This window comes from Macaca mulatta, chromosome 1 (genome assembly GCF_049350105.2).
Source record: "Macaca mulatta isolate MMU2019108-1 chromosome 1, T2T-MMU8v2.0, whole genome shotgun sequence".
NCBI lineage: Eukaryota > Metazoa > Chordata > Mammalia > Primates > Cercopithecidae > Macaca > Macaca mulatta.
Genome location: NC_133406.1, coordinates 75391627 through 75412174, shown reverse-complemented (window position 1 = coordinate 75412174; position 20548 = coordinate 75391627). Strand labels below are relative to the sequence as shown.

Sequence of the window (20548 nt, the reverse complement as noted above, 5' to 3'; positions counted from 1 at the left end):
TTTCAAGCAGCAAGATGATTTTTTATAACATTTCTTCTTAATTTCAAGGTGAATGGGTTATGACTTCAAAAAAAAAAAAGAAAAATGACTTGTATTCATGTCCTTCAAAGTAATTAGCAACTTTCAAAAGTGATTGGTATAAAACAATTATTGTCATTGATCAGCTCTGAATAGATAATTTTCAACAAAGTCATTGTGTGCTCAGCAGATTACAGCTTGTTAACGGGCAAGTTCTAAATGACCTCTTAAGCTAGTCAAATCAATGATGCATATTCCTCATTAAGTAACATCAAAATGTAAGTGGTCTTATAAATAATGTTTATTTTAAGCACTAAAACAAATGGCAAAACCTTGATATATTAAAAACCATCTGCCATAGAAAAGATTTTCCCTCCATTGGGTTTACTTTTATTCCTGAAAATCTATAGTAACCTTAACGACACTAAAAGAAAAAATATCTTCTCTCTTAACATGAAAAATGAAGACACGGGGCTGGGAGCGGTGGCTCATGCCTGTAATCCCAGCGCTTTGGGAGGCTGAGGTGGGCGGATCATGAGTTCAGAAGTTCGAGACCAGCCTGGCCAACATGGTGAAACCCCATCTCAACTAAAAATACAAAATATTAGCTGGGTGTGGTGGCAGGAACCTGTAATCCCAGCTACTCTGGAGGCTGAGGCAGGAGAGTAGCTTGAACCTGGGAGGCAGAGGTTGCAGTGAGCCGTGAGCTGAGATCGCACCACTGCACTCCAGCCTGGGTAACAGAGCGAGGCTCTGTCTCAAGAAAAAAAAAAAAGAAAAAATAAAAAGAAAAATGAAGGTATGGAAAACAAATTCCTTGATGATAGTTCACCCAGTATTAATGCTCTAAATGTATATGAGAGCACAGAAGTAGAACTCAGTTATCCATAATTATACTTTCATTAGAATGCTCAACATTCTAAAAAAGACTGTACAGTGAGCACAGAAATGCGGGTTTACTAAATCTTCAAAGATCAGGAATGTAAAAAGTAGTAATATAACCCAAGTTTTCATTCTAGGTATCACTGCATTGTCACATCACAACCATTTATATTTATACATAAAATATTATCATATGAAAATATAGTTTCACACATATTGGACGTATATGTGAAAATCTTAACTAGATATTTTTAGCAAAAGATTCTGGATAATTGTTAAATGTGCAGTTTCCTCTCTTTAATATTCTGTTTCCCCACTCTCACTGGCCTTATACTTCCTTTCTGTACAAATCTATTTAATCATTTCACAATGATATTGGTACTAGAAGTAGGAGGAGGGAGGAAGAAATATACTTTTACATGAGGATGGAACATTAATATCTATTCCATCATCAGGTAAAAGCTTGTTGTTGTCCAGATGGCCCCTTCTTTTCTTCCCAAGGCTGATATTTTGGGATACTTTTTTTTTTGTATAAATAAAACTGTTATTCATTCTGTATGCCCAGAAGCATAACATAATGTCTAGCATATAAAAGACCTTCCATATCATTTTTCTGAATTAATTTACTTATCTATCTCTAACTATGTAATCTTAGGGTCATTATTCTAAATACAAATGCTTACTTCATAGTATTATAAATATGAAAATAGTATTATAAGTACTTTAAGGGATTGAGATGAATCTTTATATATCTGATACATATTTAATCATTTTTAAGTAAAGCCATCTTTACTTAAGTAAAGTACTTTACTAAGTAAAGAAATCTTTTCTAACTTTTTTTTTTGTATTTTAGACACAAGTGGGAAACAAAAGAAAATGGTTATTTGATATATCAGGTTAGACTGATTATTATAAATTAAAATTTTTATTATATATGGAGAAAGCTCTAAGGGGAAATAAGCCAATAAAGTGATGTTATTTGGCAAATTTGTTGTTTAAATGACCTTTGTTCCACTGTTTCTCCTGTTACTATTGCTTCTGTTTCCCTAAATGTGAGCATTTCAATCTGAAAAAAATTGTTTGGGGGCACTATAATCAAGTCAAATAATTTAAAATAATAAATCAGTTGAAACTGCAGATTCCAGTGGAATTTCACTAAGTAAGTATAGGTGATTGATCAATAACTGGTACAGGGATTTCAGGGTAAAAGGAATTTTACTTGAAACAATTAATTACATCTGCAGTTCTTTAACACTCTATAAGCTTTTGATTATTACCATTTTTTTCATTCCTCATAGATCTTTGAAACTAAGATAAAAACGTATGACAGAATTCATTTTATAAGAGAGATCTCTAAGATGCTGCATACCAGCACTTCCTGAAATTTGCATTCATGTGATATTGCTCCAGTTGTTTTAGGGCAGACAGGCAAAGGGAGAGTCAAGATGTATGACATGATACAAAGGAGGCTTTTCAAAGTCATTAAAAGGAATAAATATTTCCCATAAAGTTTACCTTCGTTACATTCCAAGGTCTGTGACAGATTATATGTCCCCATTATGTTTAGTTTATTAAAGACTACTATACTCTAAACATTAATTTAGAAACAGAAGTTGACTTTTTCAGTCCTAATAACAATTTTGTGATTGTTCCTAATGTTTCAAAAATGTTAGAGTCCCTTTTCTTTTCCATTGATGCTTCAGGGTCCAAAACAGGCATGGTAGAGGTATAAATGAAACTAAACACAGACTTTTAAATTTCAAAAATCTGTGTGATCTATACCTTGGACTTTAACCAGCAAAGAAATGATGAATTCTCTTTGTTATCATTTGTTACATCCTACACAAAAATCCATTTAAAATTGGAGCAGGAAGGGTGTTTCATCTAGGCTTATGATGGATGACAAATCCTGAAGCTGGCAATAGGAATGGGGGAGGCCACAGCCTGAATATTCTTTTAGATGGTGAGATTTTTCGTCATGGGCCATCTAATTCTGTCTACAAGGGGAAGCATGTGACACTGCATTGGAATGCCTCAACATACTCCTTAGCTAATTGTCACTTAATTTAGAATTCCCGCATGAAATGTACTACCAATAAGGATGCTCATGAACTATCAGGCCACGAGGTCAGTTTTCCAAGAAAACAGGGTATGAGTAATGAAATGTCCCTAAGAGCTCAGTCTAGGTCAGTATAGTTGTTCTCTTCCATATTTTCAGAAAAAGAGGATTGGAAGTAAAGCCAAGATTACAAGTGACCAGCAATGACAGAAATGTGAGTGCCAGACCTCTTGCGTTCAATGTCTAACACTATGACTTACTAGCTGTGTGATTTGGGGCAAGATACCTTTCTGTGATTCCCTTTCCTCATCTTTTAAGTTGTAATCTTAATGATATCTATACCTCAGAGAATTGGTTATGATGATTACAGAGAATAGTTAAAATATTTAAAATACTTAGAATGGTGCCTGGAAAGTAGTAACTGCTGTACAATTGTTAATTCATTATTATTATTTACCAGTGCTTCTGACCTACCAAGATTTGACAATACATGACATAGCAATCTTTTTCTTGCCTAGCTTCAGAGATTCATTTTGTTTTTCAAAAATTAGCAGCCACAATAATTTACTCATAATTGAACTCTTCATAGGATACTACAAGACAATGAACATTTCATATCAGAAACTGATGTCAAAAGTATGAATTGCACACTAAAACAAAGTTGAAGTGGACAGATTAGTCTTTCGAATTTACAAACATTAGTGTAAACTTTATTAAAGAAACAACTATGTTTCAGGAGAATTGCAGGGCATTCAGTTGAAAACTGAATTTCACAGTGTTATATCCCATGTAGGAAAAAATAAGTCTAATGTTCCCCCCACATTCTAACAAACTGTAATCTCACTCTTGGAACATTACTAATCTACTCTCCATCCTCCTTCTCTACAAAGCTCAACATACCCATATAATTGCGGCAGGAGTCAGACAAATGCCTCAGCAGTGAAACCCCACCTTTAAGCCAAAAACAGCTGGAAGGCTGAAAGACCAGACTGCAGGTTCCAGATAAAACCCACGACCCGGAGTGAGAACTTCTGTTCTTGTTTGGCCTGCCCTTTCCCACTTGGTTCTTTCTCAATAATGTTTTTTACCCACTCAGCAATTGCCTTTTCCAATACTACCTACAGCTCCCTGCTCCCCTATCCTGTGCCTATAAAAATCCCAGACTCAGTCACACTGGGGGAGATGACCCAACTTCAGGTGAGAGACCACCTTCGGGCAGCTGCTCCACATCATAGGAAGCAACAGTGGGGCCAAACCAGCCCCGGAGCCGCAGGCCAGAGCAGGACAAGCGACTGACCCAGCTGTTAACACACCACCATCCATCCAGCTGCAGATGGCAGAACTAAAGGAGCTAATTAGCCTGTTGTAACACCCCTTCTGGGGCTTTGGGTTGTGGGCACCTCTGCTTGGGCACCACCGCATTCCCCTTGGACAACACACCTAGTCCAGCCGCAAGCCCTGAATGGAACCTGCCCCTGTGCTGGTGTTGAGAATGGCTGGACAGACCCTGCACTCACTTGCTCATACACACTCTCCAGCCAGGGATTGAGCGTGCAGTCGCAGCGGCCAGTGGCTGGAGCACAAGCCAGGCACAGCCAGGCAGGCCAAGTCGATGAGGCACCTCCTGCTATAATCCCTGCAAAAGGACCAAGAAAAATCCTGCATCACAAATCAAAGGAGCATTGATCTAGAAGAGGGCATAAATAAAATAAGAAGTCCTTAGAAAGAGAGAGAACCAAGGAAACAGAATCCACTGAAGTCTGGCCAGAGCTCAGCCTAACAAGTTCAGAATCTGGGAAGTTACCTTTTTTAAATCCTTGCTTCCTCACTGTCAGTCAGTTTGACTACAGTACACTGACTGTATAGCTGGTGGTATCCCCCAGCTATAGCTATTTATTCTCTGAGAATAAGTTTCAGAATCTGGAGTCATTCTATTGGAAAAATAGAGACGTCAGCAACAAGGTTGAGGCTGAATGCATGTAATCTTGGTCCTGGGTTATTTTCCCCCTACAAATGTAAGAATTGGGTATAAGATATATGTTGTTTGTACGACAGACTTCTTCCTGGATGGGGTCAGCCAATCAGCAAAAGCCATAAGCAAGAGAAAACACTAAATATTGAAAACTATGAATCAAGGTAATGCGAAAAAGGGACAAGAAATAGACCTTAGGATGGAAAAAATAATTCCACTAAACTCTACTACCTGGGGATATTTTTAAATGGGTTTTCCCCACATAAGTAATTCCTACCCTCATCTTTATAATATTGTCAGAAACCGGACTCTCTAAGCCCAGTATTTGGAGGGCTAAGATGACATCCAAGTGCTCGCTATATAGAAAATGGAGGGTCAGTTTTACACAAGGCTGTCAGAAGATATACAATTGTACATCTAGATGGTAAAGGGAGAGAAATGACTTATGCAACGGCATCAGCTCATGGCGTTTGCATAAGATACTAACAGCTGTTCAAAGAAAGAGAACTGAAAATAAAAGTTGGGGGCCAAATTTAAATAGGATCCACAATGGAGTAGAAAAGATGCTGGAAGAACAGCAGAACTCTAACTGGAGTAAAGTCAAATTGAAGACTAAAAAGGAAATAAAGTGTCACAGAGAAACAGGAGGAATAGGGCCCCAGGAGCTAAGATAAAAATTTACTGAGCAATTTATTGCTATATTAATTGACTGTCACTGGCCTAGCAGCAAATCAGCAACAGGGGTTTTGTAAAGGCATACTGTGGGTTCTGACAGCAGCTTATATCATAGCAAACCTCCTTCAAATCCGTATGCATTATGACACTTCAGCAAAATCCTGAATCTCGTGAAGTCTTCTATTTACATATGAACTGCGCAAACTGAATTTTACCTTAGCAAGTCCACTTTATCTACATCATTATAGTATAGTCAGATAATCACAAAAGGCTTAGAGATCCCCCAGCAAAGGCTTAAATAGTTTGCAACAAACGCGCTTTGAAACTTAGAAAAAATGTGTTAAAGTAAAGGACTTTTTTTTACTCCTTGTTTAGGAAAGAATAGGCCAGCATTCATTGATTTATTCAGGGATATTTATTTAACCACCTACTATAAGCCAAGCATTGAAGATACAAAGATGAAGAAGAAAGGATCTGGGCCTCAAGAGACTTACAGTGTGTAGGGGGGCAGGAGGTGGTGGGGTGGAGACAGGCATGTAAATTAGTAAGGATAATAAAATGTTACAGGTTCTATAACAGAAGTATGTCGATGGTAAAACAGGAACATAAAAAAGGAAAGTGATGAATTCTGCAGGGGTAGGGGCATCATAAAGTCTTTAGAGAAAAGGTGACCCTTTAAAACTAAATGCAGCAAATCCAGATATTAATATATATTACATAAAAGAAAATCACATACATATAATTTGTTCTTCATTACAAAAGAGTGATATCTATTTAGGGATGGATAGGCTATAAATAAATTTGTAAAACTCCTGCCATTTCAGAAATGTTCCACTAGCCTCTTTGACAATTGAATACATTTTAGTTGTCATGGTAGCAATCAATAGCCAAATATATATAACTTACAATAGGCTTTGTTCATAAGGAAAATTAAGACAAAAGTTTTGTTCTTATATGTCGTTCATGAAGGTCTTATTCATAATTTGGGTACCTATATATCTGTCTGGATACGATTGGCCATATAGATATTTGGTAGTTATCTGTTACCGTTAGAGATTCTTTCTTTTGAACACTCGCCATTCACTTCTAATTTTGAACTAAGTTACCAGGTAGCTTATGAACTGAAAAAGCAGATTTGTATGTATTAGAAATAAAACTTCAGCTACTGGTATCCAGTTAGGATTGTAATCTTCAGATGTACACAACACAAAGGTATCTGGGCCACACATTGGTTTCTTTGGCCACTCACTCTTCCAAGTAGCAGAATTTTAAGAGCACCATCTTGCAAAAATCCACGTACAAATAAATTGGTTGGAGTCCACTGATGGATTCAGTTCTGGTCACTGGTCACTTGGATCAACCAATGCTATAAACTTATCATTGTTATGGAATCATTTATGGTCTTTATGCCAGTGAGCCTCATTCCTGATTCTTCAACTTAGGAACATGAAGTAGCACATAGTCTACTACCAGGTTAACCCATCTCAAACCTCTGAAGAGTGACTTTGAACTTCTTTGTTAGAGAAATGTCTCTATTAGAAATTTCCCATAGTAATATTTATGTGCTCCACACAGCCTCGCAGAAATTTCTGAGTGTCACTAAGTGGACTGTTCCAACCTCCAGGTAAATGCTAAGTCTTCCCTCCCCTCACTTTAATCCCTACTGCATTCCCACCCTTACTCTGATATCCCAAAATGTTGTGTCAGAGAGAAAAGGCAATAAGAAGAGGATAGGAGTGGACAGGAGAGGTAGGGAGGGGAGCAGAAGGAAGCATAAGAGAAAGGAAGGGGAAGGGAAAAAGGATCCAGAATTACAAGGGAGAGACTTTATTTGAAAGGAGTATTGCAAGAGGAAGTGGGAGGGTGACTACTGCAATCTTCAGAGGCAGACTATTGCAATAGGGAGAGCACTTTGACCACAAGATTTACAAGCAAGTCAAGAGTAAGGCACAAAGAATTTTTCCTTTCTAGGAAGGTAAAACAAGGCTAGAAGGAATCTAAGGTGGAGAAGTGGGATAAAAGGGTGGCATGATTGAATAGTAGATCAGAGAATCTTTTATCCTAAAGTCAGTCTATTATCAGGAGAGGACGTTAAGATGTTACATGCTGGCCAAGGCTCAGGGACGTAGAGGAGGGAGAGAAGCTAAATCACAGATTGGTTAACAGACATTTTGTTCCAATTGATCAGTAGGAACAAGCAATTCAGCTAATCATTTGTGAGGTAAAGAATGGAAATTTGGAGGGAATGCACCTGGCCTTGTCATAGGTAAAAAAGTGGAGCATCCCTGTATATATCTAATTGATACAAGGGAAGAGTAACTTTTTTCCTTTTTCTATGATTATTATTATTATTATTATTATTATTTTGCAGTAAGCTGTTTCTAAAACAGAAAAGGGTGTGGGGATTTCTTTTTCTTTTTTTTTTTTTTTTCTGAGACGGATTCTTGCTCTATCACCCAGACCGGAGTACAGTGGTGGGATCTCGGCTCACTGCAACTTCCGCCTCCCGTGCTCAAGGGATTCTCCGCCTCAATCTCCTGAGTAGCTGAGACTACAGGCGCCCACCACCATGCCTAGCTAATTTTTGTACTTTTAGTAGACGTGGGGTTCCACCATGTTGCCCAGGCTGGCCTCGAACTCCTGACCTCAGGTAATCCAACTGCCTTGGCCTCCCAAAGTGCCGGGATTATAGGTGTGAGCCACCACACCCAGCCAGGTGTGGGGATTTCTTAACCTTTGTTGTTTTCCAGGATCACAAGACTCAGGTAAAATTCAATGTTGTCCATTGACATTAATCAAAGATAAATTGACATTGGATGATGCTATTGGAAAATTGAGCTTTTAGTATATGCTGGAATAAGTAAAAAACTGCCTTCTGAAGGACTTGTATTGATGTGAATTTCTTACATATGTTTAGTCTAGGAAAAAGAAACCTTAATAAGTCAGACCAGAACTCGATATGAAGGTTTGTGGTGAAATAATACACAAAAGTACGCACCTTTCTAACCCTATCTTCTGTGCTTCTCCCTAGTAGCACAGAAGACAGGAAGAATATTCTTCTACAATCTCCCCTGGTGACCAGTGGAGATAGCTAAATGGTCATTAACTGCTTTAGGTTCTCAGTCATCTATGACTTTTTACTTTGGAGACACATCTGACATGAAGTAAGCAGAAAATAATCAATGGTGTTTTAGTCTCTGAGGTTAGGTTTATAGCAAAGCGGTACAAAATCTCTGAAATCCCCAGTCCAAAGTATTCCCATTAAAAGAGAAAAATTGTTTTCCTGTATGAATATTACTGAGAAAGGTAAATAGCCCATTGCAGCTAGAGTATCTGCCTCTGGCTCAAGAGAAGCAGCAGGAAGATCTACTTCTTCCTTTTATATTTTTCCTCAAACTCCAGGAGAGCAAGCAGAGAGGAGGATGAAGAAATACTAGAGTGAGCCGGCTAGACTACCAGCACACTCACCTGAAAAGGAAAGAGCCTCTTTCTAAAGCAAAATACAGAGTCAAAATAATGTTATCTTACCCACTATGGTTCACTCCAGCACTTTCTGAAAGAATTTTACTACCGTGCCTCACTCAAAATAAAATCCATTATTTGCAGAAGAACAAACAGATTAATGAAAAAGAATATAAGGCAACATAGATTTTAAGGACACTAATGAAATTCACTTAAGAAATTTCTCCATTTGTAATAGCTTAGCAATTAAATTATTATCATATTGTCTGAAACAAAAGAAATAATATTTTTGTTGTGTCCGTTCCCAATATCAGTACAGAAACCGAGTTCAAGCTCCATAATTGCTAAATTCAGTTTTCTATTAGGAAAACAACACAGTAAAAATGAATACAGAAATGATAGAAATAAAACTTCTAAGCTGGAAACTGACTTCATTACTGTTAAATCATATGAATAATTTCTAATTGATTTGTATTGGGCAGGAATCTTATATTCCAGAACCATGTTCATCTATTTATCACAATGTATTCTATATGACATATGGAAACTAATACATTGCTTCATTAATATTTAAGTCTTTCTCTAGTTATGGCTCAGAGATATTTAACATTCTAAAACATAAGCATTTATAATTACATGTTTTACATTTTACTCTAATTTTTAATACTGCCAAGATTATTTAGCATAACTAACTTTTTAACTACATACTCTTTCTCTCTTTACCATTAGCATATCAATCAAATTTGCATTATTCTGCTTTGCTCATTTTATTAAAAGTGAATTCAGGGCACAATTGACTTTTCATTTGTTTAACAAGTGAAGAAATATTTACCCTGACAGCCATTGCATTGTAGAGATTCATCATCATAGTATAATATGCTACCTGTGAATCAAGAAAAAAAAGATGGCATACATTTCAGTTACACAAAGACAGTGCAGCCTATTTTTACATATAAAAGATAAGAATCTTTATACATAATACATAATAAGAGTTCTAGCCTTAGAAAAATGAAATCAAACGTTGTATTGAAGAGATAGGCTTCCTAATACATAATGCAAGCTTAACCAGAAAAATCTATGGTAGTCAAACTAGGAGCTAATGGAGATATATGATCATAAAATGCTCTCCGCTGAGTTTGATAATCAATGGTGCTCTACTGAGAATAGAATAACAAAGCAGAAATATTCACAAGTGCTGGTGACATGTAGTATTGTATGATTTATTCACTGGGGTTCTTTTAGCCAAAACTCACAGAAACATAAAAGGAATTCATATTTCAAGACGTCTGGTTTAATGAAAAATTCAAAGAAATGCTGCCTTCAGTCGAAATCGTTCAAGGATATGGATGCAGTGATGGAGCAAAATTGTGCCTTCCAACCATCTATGCAAAATGTTATGTACTTAGCTGCCTCCTGAGTAATCCTTGGGAATTTTGTTTCATTTAATATTCATTTTAACACCATAAAATCATAAATACAATGATATCATGTTACAGCGAATCCCTTGGTATAGTGAAGACTTCCTGAAGTGTTGGTTTCTCTCCAGTAAAGACACATCTATATATTAATACACAAATTTCTGTTACAGTAAATCATTCAACAACGTAGCTTAGTTCAATGAAAATATTATTTAAATAACGCTTCCCCATCTGTTCTATCTTTTAATTAAAAATATAAAATTAAAATAATTCATGACTGTACAACAAACAATAAAAGCAATGAGATACATACTTTTAACATGATATACAACTTCATCCATTTTTATTCAACCGAAATTTATTCAGTATAACTTGAGCCCAGGTAATAATTGTTATGTTTCAGGCAAAAATCAGAAAAAAGTGCCTTAACTCTTTATAAAGGGGCTTTCTGCCCCGTGACAAACAGAAATTCATATAAAAGGGTTTCACTGTAATTAGTGTTGTTTGAATTGCCTGGTCTGATCCAAAGCAAATTGTCTGTGGAGAGCAGCAGGGCTGGATTATTTATCAACTGTCTGAGCAATTAAGAAACAGTTGGCTGCAATATGTTATTTACAAATGAACACAACAATGTTTCTTCATTTTAAATTCTATTTCTTCATGATTGTAAGCAAGGCATAATTGGTGTTTGAGGTGATTTAAAATATTTATTTTAATACTGTATTTCTTGACATCATATTGAAGCAGACATTGCTGTTAAACATTTCTATAAAGAAGAAACACATTGGATATTATATATTTCCAAAAGTTTGGGTTCAGAAAAGGATGTTTCTTGTCTTTATCATATCATTGTTTAGTTAACAGTAGAGTGTATGTGTGAGCTTTTGAGCCACAGACCTGTGTTCAATTCCTAGCTTTGCTTTTAACAGCTGTGTGGCCTTGAACAACTTACTGAAAGTCTCTCAGTCTTGATTTCCGTTCTTAGAAAACTGGTCATTATATGCTTCATTGAGTTGTCATGAAGAGTAAAATGAGATAAAGTATCTAAGGTGCTCAGGACATAGTTAATAGTCATCATGAAAGGGATTATCAGTAGTGCTCATGTTACACATTTTATATGTAATTTAAGTATAAGTAAAATTCCAGGCCGAGCCTGGTGGCTCATGCCTGTAATCCCAGCACTTTGGGAGGCCGAGGCAGGCGAATCACGAGGTAAGGAGTTCGAGACCAGCCTGGCCAACATGGCAAAACCCTGTCTCTACTAAAAATACAAAAAATTAGCTGGGCGTAGTGGCAGGCCCCTGTAATCCCAGCTACTCAGGAGGCTCAGGCAGGAGAATCGCTTGAACTCGGGAGGCAGAGGTTGCAGTGAACCAAGATTGAACCACTGCATTCTGACAGAGTGAGACTCCGTCTCAAAAAAAAAAAAAAAAAAAAAAGTAAAATTCCAAAAAGTATAAAGGGCTCAATTTTATTACAAACTAACAGGAAAAAGAGATTCAGATTCTGAACCAAAGAATTCTGAATCCTGTATTAAGAGGTGAGAAAGCACTTTGATTCTCATATAACATTCTTAATTAATTGATTAAGCATGATATCACTAATTGATACCACATTTATTCTCAATTGTCTAGCCCAGATGCTTTAGAAAGTACTGAAAGAAGCATATGCAACACAGTATTTTATTATTCCACTTACATGAGGTACTAGAATAGTCAAATTCATAGAGACAGAAAGTAGAAAGTGGTTACCAGGGACTGGAGGGAAAGGAGAGTTATTATTTAACATGACAGAGTTTCAATTTGGGAAGGTGAGAAAGTTCTGGAGATGAACAGTGGTGATGGTTATGTAACAATGTGAATATCCTTAATGCTACTGAATAACACAGTTAAAAATGAAGTGGTAAATTTTATGCTACACATATTTCACCATAATTTTTTTAAAAACTAAAAACAAATCACATGTGAATGTGAACTGCATTTCCATAAGCTTTCTAAGAGATACATATAAACACTTTAAACTTTTGTAAAATTTTATCTTTGTTTTTATATTCTGAAAATGATGATTATTTGTTATATTAACATTAACCCTTTGGGTTACTTGAACAGTTAAAATATAACTCATAGAAAGGCTCTAGTTCTTAAAAAATTATTTTCTACAATTCTGTCTTAAAAGTTTTTTTTTTCATTCCATGAAATTGGAAATTTCATGAAATTGGAAAGCATATTATACCTACCAAATGTTAATAACATATCCAAGAATGACAAGCCATTTTAATGTCTCAGCAGGCAATATTCTTATTTATTAATTACCTATTCCTTTATCATCAAGTTATCAAGTCTACTTTAAAGGGGAAGATTAAAGATCTGAGGTGAAAATTAAGTACAACAGAAGTAGATTGTTTTATTGGAGTGGAAACATGGTGCTCAATTTTAGATGTTCACCAAATGTTTGTTGAATAAATGAAGAAAAAGAGGGAGGGGAAAAGAACAGGAAAGACTGGGAGAATTGATGTCTTGCATTTACATCAGATAGGATAGGAAGAATTCCTGGGATTAAAAAATAGCATTTTAACATTATCACCCATTTGTTAGCTATATGTGGCCTTTGTCATATTACCTAGCTCAATTTTTAGAAAGCTTCTGAAATTTTTTAGAAGGAATATATTCCTTTTGAAAACATAATTAATTTTCTGACTGGTTGATATACATATGGATCTTTTAGACTGAGCTCTTATTCAATGGAATTAGACCAGAGAGGTTATACTGATTATTTATAACTGGTGTCCTTTCTGATTTGTTGTCCATGAACTGTGATGAGTGACCCTACTTACACATGGCTAAGTATTTTGAATGTTATCTTGCCTGTAAGACAAACTTCTGAGAACTCAGTTTCACCACTGGCTATGTTGGTTTTCTATTTTATATTGAGGATTTGATTCTTTCATTTTTACCTATCATTTCCAACTAATCCCTGGGCTTTGTCAAGTCTTCTTTTCCTATGACTAAACAACCTACAGTCTTCATACCTGCTTAATATTATGTTTAATCCATTTGGAACACCTCTTCTAGATTAATTTCATGAAGTATTGCTTTTATCAACTCCTTTTTTGAATTTTTAAAATCATAGAATTTCAATAGTTTCCAATTGCTTAAAGCAAGGCATCCTAATTGGGCTGACTGATGAAACTAACACACTTGAGTATTTCAGATCACTAGGAGAGAGAGAGAGATAAAGTTACAAGCTAAGGCACATGACACTTAAAGTTACAAGCTAAGGCACATGACATTTAACTTTTTTATTTCTCTAGTAGGATAATGATTACTGATGAGAGTATATCCTGTATTTAAGTTTCGTTTTCTCTATCAAGTGAATTACAATGGGGGTGCGGGACAAATGAGAACTACTCTCTTACAGGTCAAAGTGATAAGCAAAATTCACCACAATCAGGTGCCAGTTGCTTTTCTCCAATTATGCCTCCCTATTCCTTTCCCTTAAACCGCAATCTGATCAAATTACTGCACATTTTTTTCTTCTCCACTTTAATATTCATGTGACTTTGCTTGCCTGAAGTGTCTTACCATTCCTTTCTAGCTGTCCAAATCATATCTCCCCTGTTATCCTTATAAGCATTTATTTATAGGAGAAACTACCTTTTCTTCCCTACTACAAGTGCTACCAACTGGAATAAAAAGCTAGCGTTCTAACTCCAAGGGTACTTTCAAACCATGTCAAACCAGTAGGATGAACTTCTTAGGCTTCTGAATCTCACTATCCTTTATCTCTCCTTCTTGCCCTCCCAACCTGCTCCCGCTACAGGGTACAAAGATTTTGGGCCAGGCATGGTCGCTTACGCCTTTAATCCCAGCATTCTGGGAGGCTGAGGCGGGCGGATCACTGGAGATCAGGAGTTCAAGACCAGCCTGGCCAACACGGTGAAACCCTGTTTCTACTAAAAATACAAAAAAGCAAATTAGCCGGGCGTAGTGGTGGGCACCTGTAATCCCAGCTACTCGGGAGGCTGAGACAGGAGAATTGCTTGAACCTGGGAGGCAGAGGTTGCAGTGAGCGATCACACCACTGCACTCCAGCCTCAGCAACAGAGTGAGACTCCATCTCAAAAAAATATTTTTGACACCTAGGTTAAAGTCTTATTCTTCATTGGAACTTCTGCCACTATCCCAAGACTTTTCATATTCATGTCAACAGCACATTCAATTCCCTAATCTTACAATTAACCACCTTTTCCAGTCCCAATGACCCCCCGCTTCAGTTTAGCCTTATGTTCTCAAAGCATGCTCCAGACTTTGTCAACTATGACCATTCCACCTCTTGTTTTAGACCCAGACTTCAAATTCTTCTCTGTGAAGCCCTAGAGGCTTAATTTCTATTAAAAGACTGTTTCACCTACTCGAAACAAATCTAGTACAGATCTCTTCTTTTCCTCAGTTTTAAAATCCTTCTTCACATATTTTCATGTACAATATACAATAACTGTATTTTTTTGTTATATGAACATACCATAAGTTATTTAATCTTTCCTTTATTGTTGAGCATTTTGGTTGAAAACCAAGAAAATATGAGCTTCAAGGATGAAATGATCAACCATTTCAAGAGCAAAACATTTAAAGTAATATATATTTATAATAATTTTGAGTAACATATCTAGATAACACGATGAGATCAACTGGCATCATTTGGTAGATTGAAAAATACAAAAGAAATATATGCATTAAAGTGATAAGAATGAAACCTTTAGAAGCCATGCACGATGGATAACAGATCTGATGAGCCTGAGTTTTTGTTCATTTCCATATTAGGGCCATCCACATTTCATAATTTTGAGTATAATTATTAAATTAATTTCTAATCAAGTAATTATGAGTATTTTGTGCATACGTTTTGCCTTCTTTGCTGGCAATTGATGACAATTGGTCATTATCAACAGTTCTTTTTTTTTTTTTGAGATGGAGTTTCACTCTCATCACCCAGGCTGGAGTACAATGGCGAGATCTTGGCTCACTGCAACCTCTGCCTCCCAGGTTCAACTGATTCTCCTGTCTCAGCCTCCTGAGTAGCTGGGATTACAAGTGCTCACCACCATGCCTGGCCAATTTTTGTATTTTTAATAGAGATGGGGTTTCACTATGTTGGCCAGGCTGTTCTCGAACTCCTCATCTCGGGTGATCTGCCCACGTTGGCCTCCCAAATTGCTGGGATTACAGGAATCAGCCACTGCACCTGGCCTCAACAGTTCATTTTTAAAATACCATTTTTTCCATAAAAAAGAATTAACAGCCAATTATATTCTTTGTCCCAGTTACCAGTAATATTATCTTCAAGATTAGGTGAACCAAATCTAAACTTATAATTATGATGAAAATGTGTTGTTAAAGTTTTAAATTAATATTAGTAACTCAGAGTCTTAAGTTGTCCTTTCTTTGGAGTTTAGACCCTAAGGAAAAAAAAAAATATATATATATATATATATGTTTCAGTTTTCTGGTATGACACTACAAGGTGAAGAATGCTGCCTTATTATCTTATAACTGATTTAGAAGTCCTGTAAAGAAAAATATCAAAAATATTGGGCATTTTCTCATCTAAAAATAAACATGTGTTCATCTAATGAAGAGAAAGAAAAACATCTATGGAAGCAACTATGTCAATCTCTTATCAGTTTTACAACTAGTGACTGGTATTTTATACATTTTTGCCAACCATGAAAAGATCAAATTGTTGGCATTTATCATAACAACATACAATGGAATTTGATGGTACATGTAATCTTTTTTCCCATTTAAAGTTAATAAAACTTTCATTGTTCCTCTTTTAAATAATCATATATGAAAACATTGAAAGAAGTGTTATAATGGTAAGCCATGTATGAATACTGGGAACCTTGATTTCATCAATATAATGTTATGTTTGTAATTTGATTAATTTCTTTTTTATTGTAAATTAATCTTTGTAATTTTTCTAAATTAAATAGCTCTACCATAGGCTATTAATACATTTCAACAAAAAGTTTTAATTAAATTGAGTTTTAATGTGGTTGCCATACATATGTTCTTCACTAGATGATCTCAATTTAAAAACGTAACATTGACCTGTCTAGGACTACAGTTATATATCATTATTTTATAACACCTCATATCAAACTATGTACTACAATAGCCTTTATACTTCTCTGCTCTCAGACTATTCAAAAATAGCACATTTGATGTTAAACATAATGTAAATTGAGTAATGATAAAATATAAAAAAGGAAAGCAAATTTAAAAGTATAACAAAATATGTACAAGCCATCCTATTTAGTTTTTACCGATAAATTCACTCAGGGAACTCTCAAATTGTTAGTGCTCTAAAAGAAGCAAATTAAAGGATATTTCTACATTTTTCTGGTACTATTGTTTAAAAGAATGACTTATTTTTATTTCCCCATTTATGAAACGAATGCGGTAAGGAAGGGATAAGGAAAAGCTAACTAGAACACTACACAGCTAAAACAAGATGGGTCCCCAAATAGTAGGACTTTTTGATTGTACAATGAAATGAACAGGCCACAGTAAAAAACCAAGAGTTCAGCATGCATAAAATGCATGTGCACTGAGCACATGCACCAGGTGACAATAAGTTTGTTACTAATAAAAAGAAGAATCAGAGCACATCCTCAATAATAGGAAAGAATTTTCACAGCTGTGACCCAACAGTTCTGTACCCCTAAGATAGGCAAATTTGGGTTATGTTGCTAGATATAGCAGCATGAAAGTCAGCAGAAAGGCCTAAAATGGAAGTTGAAAAGAAGAACAAAAACAACAGTCATACAAGAAGCAAAAAAGAGCCAAACACATCACAAAACAAGACTGGAATAGCTCTATTATTGTGGGTTAATGAAGTCACTGTAGTGCAGAGCACATGACCCTTTAGGACTTGATAAGCTATTTGATGTCACCATGAGAATTATTTAAAAGCTGGATAGAAATATTTTGGTATAGGAGAATTTTGAGGAAAGTTGACTTTCCCCATTAAAGAGATCCTAGAACTTCTATCTTTTCACAGTCCTCTTTCTGCTTCAACTTCGCATTTGGTACTGTTGACAACTCCAAGTTTCCTATAAGTTTTCTCCTCTGATTCCTGTGATATAATATCACTGTATTTTCCTGTTTATTCTCATTTTTAATTCCCTTTCCTCTTCCTAAATCCTACCTAATGCATTCCACAAGCCTCAATTCTTAGACACCATTCTGTACTGTTCACATACTTTTTTCATTAGGTAGAAACTCCTGTCATCTTATAACTATGGATCTAGAATTTTATCTCCAGTGCCGACCTTTAATCTAGGCTCCCATTCAATAGTTTGGTTTAACAAATATTTGTTGAGTTCTAATTTTGATGTGTGAGAGATTTTGCTGAGTTTGCACCATCACCTTACAAGATATCACCACATGGAGGTGTACTAACATCATAACAAACTCCAAAAGCTCCAAACATCTTTTTGTAAGCATAACCAAGTAACCCATTCAGAATGTTTCTTATAAACATCCTTGCTTTCGTTATCATTATAACTATCAATCAGCTTTGCTGAGATAAAAATACAACTATCGCAGTAGGTTGCAAAACAACAAAAATTTATTTCTTACTCACACTGCATGTGAGCTAAGGTTCCCTGTAGCTATGTCCCACATATCTCTTCATCTCAGCCCTAAGGTTGAAGGAGCAAGCTGGATCTAAGGTATGCCATTCTTCTACCAGAGGGAAAGACTGAGAACACGTCTTTAAAGCTTCAGTTTGGGTGTGGCGTATATCCCATCTGCTCACAACACACAGCCAAGCCCCACATCAGTGGGATGGGTATGAATCATCCTTTCTATGAAGAAGGGGAGATGGGATGACTAATTTTGAACAAGAATACAATCCACCCTGGCACATATTGATGTTAATCATCATCTACATTGACCATAGCAAACATCTTCCAACTTGTATCCCTGAGAATCATTTATTTATCCAGTTGGTAAAAATTTCAGTAGGCCTTTTATGTGTCAGTCACTGTGATATTTTTGAGATATAATAAATAGGCTCATCACTGCTACCCAGGAGCTTCCAATCAAATGAGATGTAAATAAGCAAATGTATCAGTGAGACAAATGCCCACATGACAAGCATTTAAGAAGACAAAATTAATATTTTCAGTATTCCTGAATTTTATTTTCTACTAGATTGGGAAAAGTTGATCTTCACGTAAAGTCTTGAGGGATATGTAGGAAATCAGAGCAATGAGAGGCATGTTAGAGTAAAGAAGAGCATTCCAGGCAGAGGGAACAGCATTTGCCAAAAATCTTTAGGTGATAAGGACACTGCATATTTGGGCAATGGCAAGTGGTTGAATATGACTAAAGCATATTTATATAGGTATAACAAGAAGTGGCATTAGATAAGAAGCAATGGTTAAACCATGGAAGACCTCACATGTCATGTGAAAAAGCAAGGACTTTACATTGTATGCTATGGGAAGGAGGACTACAGGCATGGCAGTAAAATGATGCAGTTTAGTTTGGAATCAAGAGACTTTTAAGAGGGAAAGTAAAAATGATTTGATGACCAATAGAAGGTGGGGTAGGGAACAAGAGGTGGTAGAGAGTCTAGGATGACTGTTTCTTTGGGTTCGATTTTTAGTTGAATTGCAGTACTATTTACCTGAAATAAAGGACTATAGGAGGAGCCAATTTGGGCCACCTGAGGGACATCTAGAGAAGACGTTTAGTATTTAGTATGTGGATCTATATAGATAAATATGGATCAGGAGCTGAGAACCCTAGGCACATCATTTAGTCTCCCTAAGTCCCAATTTCTTCATCTATAAAACAGATACCACCTGCACATTCTTCTTAACAGAACCATTGCTCATGACATAATGAGACAGTGTTTGCAAAAACTATTTTTAAATTAAAAAATCATTTAAAAATATATTAATATAAAATTATTTTATAAAAGTCACACTGAACTCCTTACCAACCTTCTGTTATTCCCCACTGTCTGCATAATTTAGAGCAACTATCTGTTTCTGTATACGTTATGCTCATTTCTAATTTCAAAATTTCATTCATGTTTTCTTCCCAAGGGTTAGCACAAGTGTCATTTCCTTGACCTTCAGAGCCTATGCTAACTTCCCACCTGAATACTTATTACCTCTATTTGTGTGTGTATGTGTGTGTCTGTGTGTGTGTGTTTTGATGGGCAAAGTCTCCTTTAAATTGACTTTCTTTTTAAATTAATTTATTTAATAGATAATACATTCACATTGTTTAAAATTCAAATGCTACAAATGAGTTGACATTGAAGTCTCTCTCCCATGCCTGTCCCTCAACTGCTCAGTTCTCTTCCCCCCAGGCAGTTAATATCATCAGGTTTTTTGTGTGTGATCGTTCCAGAGATCCTTCCAGAGTCAAGCAAATTAAATCAGTGGCTTTCAAATCATGCCCTGGTGGCTCAGGCGACAATAGAAAACACAGGAAAAGAAATGAAGCAGTTGCATTTGTCTAGCTTCCAAAATAGTTGCACTGCCTATACATTGCATGGGTCTATTTTGCATACAATAAAGGAATACTGAGATAGACTAATTCATTTATTTATTTATTTATTTTTATTATTATTATTATTATTATTTGAGATGGAGTCTCCCTCTGTCACCCAGGCTGGAGTGCAGTGGCGCGATCTTGGCTCACTGCAAGCTCCGCCTCCCGGGTGCACGCCATTCTCCTGCCTCAGCCTCCAGAGTAGCTGGGTAGCTGGGAGTACAGGTGCCCACCACCACGCCCGGCTAATTTTTTGTGTTCTTAGTAGAGACAGGGTTTCACTATGTTAGCCAGGATGGTCTCGATCTCCTGATCTTGTGATCCACCTGCCTTGGCCTCCCAAAGTCCTGGGATCACAGGCGTGAGCCTCTGCACCCAGCCCCAGACAGACTAATTTATATATAAAGAAGAGAGGTCAATTTGGCTCATCTGTACTTGGTATCAGCCTCTGCTCAGCTTCTGGTGAGGGCTCAGGACGCTTTTACTC

At 36.3% G+C, this 20548-nt stretch overlaps 1 protein-coding gene across 2 annotated transcripts in view; it reads right to left on the bottom strand.

Moving 5' to 3' along the window:
• Positions 1-20548, bottom strand: part of SPATA17 (spermatogenesis associated 17) — a 229228-nt gene that overhangs the window by 181718 nt on the left and 26962 nt on the right. For both annotated transcript variants that reach the window (XM_015116149.3, XM_077987022.1), the window contains exon 4: positions 9901-9951. In XM_015116149.3, coding sequence (XP_014971635.1) covers positions 9901-9951 — 51 coding nt within the window. The remainder of the gene's footprint in view (positions 1-9900; positions 9952-20548) is intronic.